The following is a 6518-nucleotide window of genomic DNA, read 5'->3' as shown; positions in this document are numbered from 1 at the left end:
TAAACATTTCCTTAGGAGGTAGAACATATATATTTGACTGTTTGTCAAATAAGGGAATAGTAAACAATGATTCTGAGATCCTAATAAATTAAAGGTATTGTAAAGGCATTAAATATACTTTTCTCCTTTTTAGAAACCAAAAATGAAGGAGCATAAAGATTCTCAATAAATTAGAAAGTAAACTAGTAAATCTTCATAGTTGAAATGTTTGAATGTTCAATTCTCCACTGGTTTCATTTAATAATGTTGGAAACTATGATTAATAATGAGATCACATTTAAAACTATTTGTGTGTAAGGCAAACTATGCAAGAATATCCAATCACTTTGGAGTTATCCATATACCAGTGACTTGAAAAACAGTGTCCAGTCACTGCCTGCTCCATTTTGTTTATTCTCATTGTAGACTGAGTGAATAATGATATCTGCACAGTAGAGATTTTTAGTTTCACCCCCACCCAACATTGTCAATTTAAGTGCCTCCAGCTGCTGTTCCCATAAACACAGTGTTGATGGGTGGCAAAGAGGACACCATTTCTCTACTGCTTGCTCCATGGGAGTCCAAGGTTTCTTGCGCTGGATACTGATTGGAAGTTCCATACATACACTGGGATGAAGAAGAAGGAATTGGGGTTTGCAAGCTGGAAGCTGTAAAGGAGGAAAATATAATCACCAATTGAAAACCAATTGACATTTTCTTTTCTCTGCCAGTGATACTCTCTTTAAACTCAGCTTCTGTATTTATTTTTGCATTTAGTGTACACCTACCTGTTCGAAATTTGAGTGTATATAATTTGCCAGGGCAATCATCTTTTATTCTATTTTTTTTTCAATTGGCTACTTTCCCAGAAATTGTTGGTTTTTTTGGTAAGTATTTCACAAAGGAAACTCAATATCATCTTAAGTCCTACCACAAAATATATCCCCTACTCTAGTTCCTGAATTACTAGAAAAGTATACTGAGTGAGGAGAGATGGAATTTATCTCATTTTCCCTTATCCCCTACTCTAGTTCCTCAGTTGCAGTTCAAACCACTACCTTCTCTTCCCTGGACTGATACGGCTTGCCTCCTAACTGTTCTCATGACTTTTGCCTTTGCCTCATTCTCTCATCCTCCAGAGAACAACTGCAACGATCTTGCTAAAATGTAAAGCAAAACCATATTCTTTCTTTTCAAATGGTATAATGGTTGCTCATACTCTTGGAAGAAAATTCCAGCTGTTGGCCCTGGTTCATAAAACTCTTCATAGGCAAATCCATGCTTTTTGATTTGTTTTGTTCCTTTTTCCCTTCTTTACTATGCTCAACCCACACAGGCTTTCTCTCTGTCCATTGAAATTGTCAGTTGTGTTCCAGTTTCAGAGACCCTGCAATTGCTGTTCCTCCTTCCTCAAACTCAACCATCAGATCTTCATGTCATTGCTTTCTTATCACCCTACTTCAATTTAAATGTTTCTGCCTCAGGATTCCTATCCCAATCATCCTACCTGAGCAGCTTCTCTGTTACCACCTGCCATGTTGCCCTATTTAATGGATCTCAGGGAACCTGAATTTATCATTTTAAGTCCTGTGTTCACATATCCATTGCCTTACTTTCCCCATCCTAGAATGTTTTAAACTTCCTCTAGGCAGGAACTATGGCCTAATCACCCCCATATCCTCAAGCCTAGAATGGACTCTGACAAATGGACCATTCTAAAAACAGCTCACTAACTTCCTCTCCAGCTCTGCATTTCCCTCAGGTATGGTCGCTGCCTTCTCACTGTGAGATGACACATTCATGACAACTAAGAACCAGGCTATACAATTAAGGAAGCCTATTGTGGGCCCCGATTACCCCTATAGCATTTACTTACTTACACTGCTCCCTCTTTTCAAACCCACTTTGCAATCTACTCGAAAGCCAGCTCTGACAACTTCAGCTTGGAATCTACCCTGCTCCCAACCTGTGTTCCATCAAAGTGTCCATTATCTCTACAGGTAAACACAACTAATAGTAGCAATGGCAACGTGGCACGTTTCAGTCTCATGGTGAGGAAACTTCCTGAAGTGGAATTTTCTGCTTCATTAGAGTAACCTAGAAGCAATGACTATTTACAGATAGCAGGAGATGGGTTCTCAGACTTTGCTCAGGGAGCATTTGTGACAGTCACAGGAAGGGAAGAAGTGCTTCCTACTGAATTATTAGAAAAGTACACTGAGTGAGGAGAGATGGAATTTATCTCATTTTCCCTTTTTCTCTGCTTGGGTGCCAATGCCCTTTACTTATGCTAGTCTAAAATCAATTCCACTGGATGATTTCAACCATCTGATATAAATATTAACACTCTGATTGATACTGGTTGAATATATACTTACCCTGTGATACCTCATTAGTAATTTCAGAAACTAATTTATATATTTAGTTTAAAAATATATGTTTTCAGTGATAACATACTAATTAATTAGACAAAATATATGTATAAATTTCAATTTTTGTTTTATGTTTGCTTTTGGTATTAAGGATTGAACCCAGAGCCTTGTACATGCTACATGTGCTATTGAGCTACACCTCTAGTCAATAGATTTAGTTTTTCCTCCTTCTTCACTCACAGATTTATTGAATTCCTACTATGTGGCAGAAAGTTGAAGAAGTGCTGGTGATACATCTAGTACAAGCTGATGAATTTCTTCATAAGTGGGGCTCAGTAATAGAAAATGGGTTGGAAGAAGCAGCTAGGGTTCTACAAGGCAAGTCACAAATTTCCACATTTTTATTTAAATAGTAAATTAAATTAAGTTAAATAGAAACATTTTATAGAGATGCTTAATTTCATTTGGTACAAAATTGAGAAAATTCTAGTAACTCCTTAATAGGACACCATTTTTAAAATTTGGGTCTGGGGCTGGGGTTGTAACTCAGTGGTAGAGCACTTGCCTAGAATGTGTGAGGCACTGGGTTTGATCCTCAGCATCACATAAAAATAAATAAATAAAATAAATGTATTATGACCCTTTACAACTTAAAAAAAAAGTTTCAGAGTGGTTTCAGGTAGTCATGGCTATTATGGGACCTAAAAGAGACAAGAGTCCAACAGTAATCAAGAGACAATAATGCAAAAGACATCATCAGAGTCCTCCTAAAACTTACTGTCTTTTAAACTGCACTTGACAGGTTATATTGATTTTTTGCATTCATAAAAGATGCCGACCTTTTGGAAAGAAAAATAGACCCAGCAGTAGATCTCACAGCAGTGATATGTGGAATGAGACCTAGAAAATTGTTACTAACAGTATATTCAGATACAAAGATGCAACTTCAGATCCAAAGTAACAAACTGGCAGCAGAAAGGTACATGCCCAGTTCACCTCAACAGTTTCTACTAAGTGATGCTGCATATTTGAGGTAAGCCCCATTTAAAAGCCACTTTTTAAAAAACATTTTCAAGAACTACTAAAGTAACTTACCTACTACTGGAGTCCGACACGCAGCTGGAGATGATGAATCTGCATAGAACGAACTGGTCTGCTTTCTACTGCTGTCATCTAAAATGTTAAGTGGGTCATGGATATCACTGTATGGAGGGAGTGAGCGGATGCTGCTGATGACAGAAACATGTTGATTCACCATTGACCCGAGCCTATGAGACTCTGGGTAGTTTATATTGCTTCCGTAGTAGCCTAGAAGAGAAAGTGTTGAGAATGTGCTATTAGCTTATTACAAAGAACAGTCCAGGAAGGAAAAAGCCACAAGGCAATTGGGCAGAGCCTTAAAGATATCAAACTATAAATATTACATCTGTTTACTATAGACTTGGATTTGTGCTTATATGGATATGGTTTACTATGCTAGGTTTGTGCTTTTTTTCAAAGAGGACTTATCACATTATAACTTTGAGACATAGACTGCACTTTTGTTATAATTTACTTATCCAAATTAATAAGGTCTGACTACACAAAGCCAATTTTGGTGGCTGAAGGCATCCACAGGTCTTTATAGCGCCCTTCAAGATTTTATTGGCCTAACAGTTTTGGTCTCAGTCTTAAATCTGCTTTTAGTTCTTTTGAAGAACATTCTCCATTAAAAATACTTTCAAAGGAAAGAACATTCTTTTCCCTGCCTGTTAAGGTTGGTTTCATGTATGTAGCTTGACATAAGGTCTTTTTTCATAATGTGTGGCATTTTTAAAGAAATGTGTACAACTTCAATAAAGCCACAAAAAATAGGGAATAATCTTCTTTGTGAACATATCACCCTAGATGTCTAAGACTCCGTGGTCTTTAGAAGTCTTACATGAGCTGACATACTACTTGGCAGAAACCCAATGGCTGATGTTGACTCACAGTCTACTCAAAAGCCAGGAAAATTCTTTTAAAAATTCATACCGTTAGGTGAATTAGAAGGCAATGTTGCTCCTTGGCAGCTGGCAGCCCCTGTGTTGTTCAGGAAATTGAAGGTTCCTGTATTTAAAAACTGCATACTATGTGAATCTTGGGCATGTGAGGATGGTCCATAGCTGGAAGGTGGCCGAGAATTATATGGAGACCCAGTGCAGCTGCCACTGAAAAAGTCTCTAGAAAGCTGCTGTTCAGTCCAGGCCACACATCGACTATGCTCAGTACGATGAGGATAGAGTCCTGGTGTGGGGTGGGGCTGTGCCCTAAACACAGTCTGATAGTTAGAGTTGGCCCCATAAAAGTCATGGTTGTTTTGAGAGAGAGTAGGATAAATGGTCTCTGGGTATGTTGAGCAATGTGATGCAACTGAGAGTACTGGGCCCACACTTGGGGGTCTCCCTGCCATTGGCCCTTGGTTAATGACACTTCCTCGACTGGCCATGGCTGGAGAAATAGGTGGTGTCATCAAATGTCCAGTACCCTGTGAAAGCTCCATTTGACCTGGAAAGGAATTACCAGAGCATTCATTTAGTGGCATATTAAAGTATATGGGCTTGTATCTCTAAGAAATATTTGTAAATATATTAGCATGACTTTCTCCCCCCAACTTGGTTCATTCCTACCCTCCAAAAATAACTAGAATGGAGAGCATGAAAATGCAAATTAAAAATATACGCACATCTTCACAATGCAGGTATACGTTACAGCCAGAATGAGTCTCCCAGAGAGAGTCTGGGATGGCTTTGTATTCCTATAGATATGAAGATATTTAGTACTCACACTTGCAAAGGGCAAGGGAGTCAGATGCTCAAATTTCTCCATAATTAAAAGCAAGCTGAATGTGAAATGGTTTGGGGTGAAAGAAAAATGCACTAATGTCAAAATGGCATGGCTTCAAAGCCATCAATTTAAAACATCTGATGAGCCATGTGGTTTATGAATGGCAACAACTCCCTGCGCCTTTGATTTTCCATGGGTGGGAATTAGACCACTGAAGGATAAGGCCCTTACAGGTTCAAAATTCTGCATATCCAATGAATTAATGTACATAAAAAGGTTTCAAAAAAGGCACAAGGCAATAGACACATTTAAAATATTCCAAGTAGTTAGTCCAAGCCATTGAACAGTCTTTGACACAAAGTGGACCCTAGACCTAAGGGCAAAATTATTATAATAATTATCCTAGAATGACCAAATCTACTTTTTAATGGAAGAGAAATCTCACCAAAAACCCAAAACAAATAAGTGTTCCCTTTTTTGATCTTTAAAGCATCTTAAGGATTTTATGGTTACCTAATCTAGTTTTTCCTCCCACTAAAAGAAGAGGACTATTCATATTTCTAATATAACTTACCAACCACCCAAATATGATACTCATGTTAATAATAGCATTAGTTAAAATGTGAATGGTAATTGCTTTAAATACAAAAACACTAAAAAATTACACAAAATTTTAACTAAAATATTTGAAATCCTATAAAATATTGCAAACCAATTAAGGAAACCCTTTTTATTCTTGGAATCCCTAGAGGTTAGGAGTTTTAAGGAAAGTAAAGGAATAAGTTCCTCTGAGACACGTGGAAGTCCAGGTGGTTCTCATTGTTGCTCCAAGGGTACCTGTGAGTGGCATATTATCTGTGTTCCCAGCAGGGAAGGGGTGAAGAGCAGGGGGCAGGGCTCCAGGGTGACTGGATGGCAGAGGAAGGCAGGCTGTGTCCACATGGCTTTCATTCTTCACAGTGTCACTGGAAACAGAGCTTCCTTTATTCCGATTGGCCAGAAAGCATGAGCTTGGCGAGGCAGTGAAGGCAGCTTTGCTTGCATCTGGAAAGAGTTTTTTAAAGTGAGGAAGCTTCAATCATTCCCATATTCCTAGTTGATAAGCCAGCAAATAAAAGACACTGAGAATGTTTCACAGGTAAAGTAATTAATCTGGAAATTCATAAGCCAAGTTTTCTGTGGGAAATAAGATGGGTAGACCTTTGTTCTTGGCAGTGTGGTGCTGGGTTTTATTAGCTGGTTATTTGTGGGTGTACATGTATACTGAGAGACACCAAATAGTCTACTCTGAAGTCTTCAAGATGAAAATTTTCACATCTCAAATAGATGTGTTTCCTTCTTTCTCTAAATTCCTGAAGAGCT

General features: G+C 38.1%; 1 protein-coding gene across 1 annotated transcript in view; it reads right to left on the bottom strand.

Moving 5' to 3' along the window:
- Window positions 1-471: 471 nt before the first annotated feature.
- RFX6 (regulatory factor X6) overlaps window positions 472-6518 on the bottom strand; it is a gene marked incomplete at both ends in the record, with an annotated part of 50800 nt that continues 44753 nt past the window's right edge. The window contains 4 exons of the mRNA XM_081295440.1: window positions 472-647; window positions 3447-3659; window positions 4365-4877; window positions 5994-6200. Coding sequence (XP_081151566.1) covers window positions 472-647; window positions 3447-3659; window positions 4365-4877; window positions 5994-6200 — 1109 coding nt within the window. The remainder of the gene's footprint in view (window positions 648-3446; window positions 3660-4364; window positions 4878-5993; window positions 6201-6518) is intronic.

This window comes from Spermophilus citellus (genome assembly GCF_964194105.1).
Source record: "Spermophilus citellus genome assembly, chromosome: 5".
NCBI classification, from domain to species: domain Eukaryota; kingdom Metazoa; phylum Chordata; class Mammalia; order Rodentia; family Sciuridae; genus Spermophilus; species Spermophilus citellus.
This window is presented reverse-complemented; position numbering and strand designations above follow the sequence as displayed.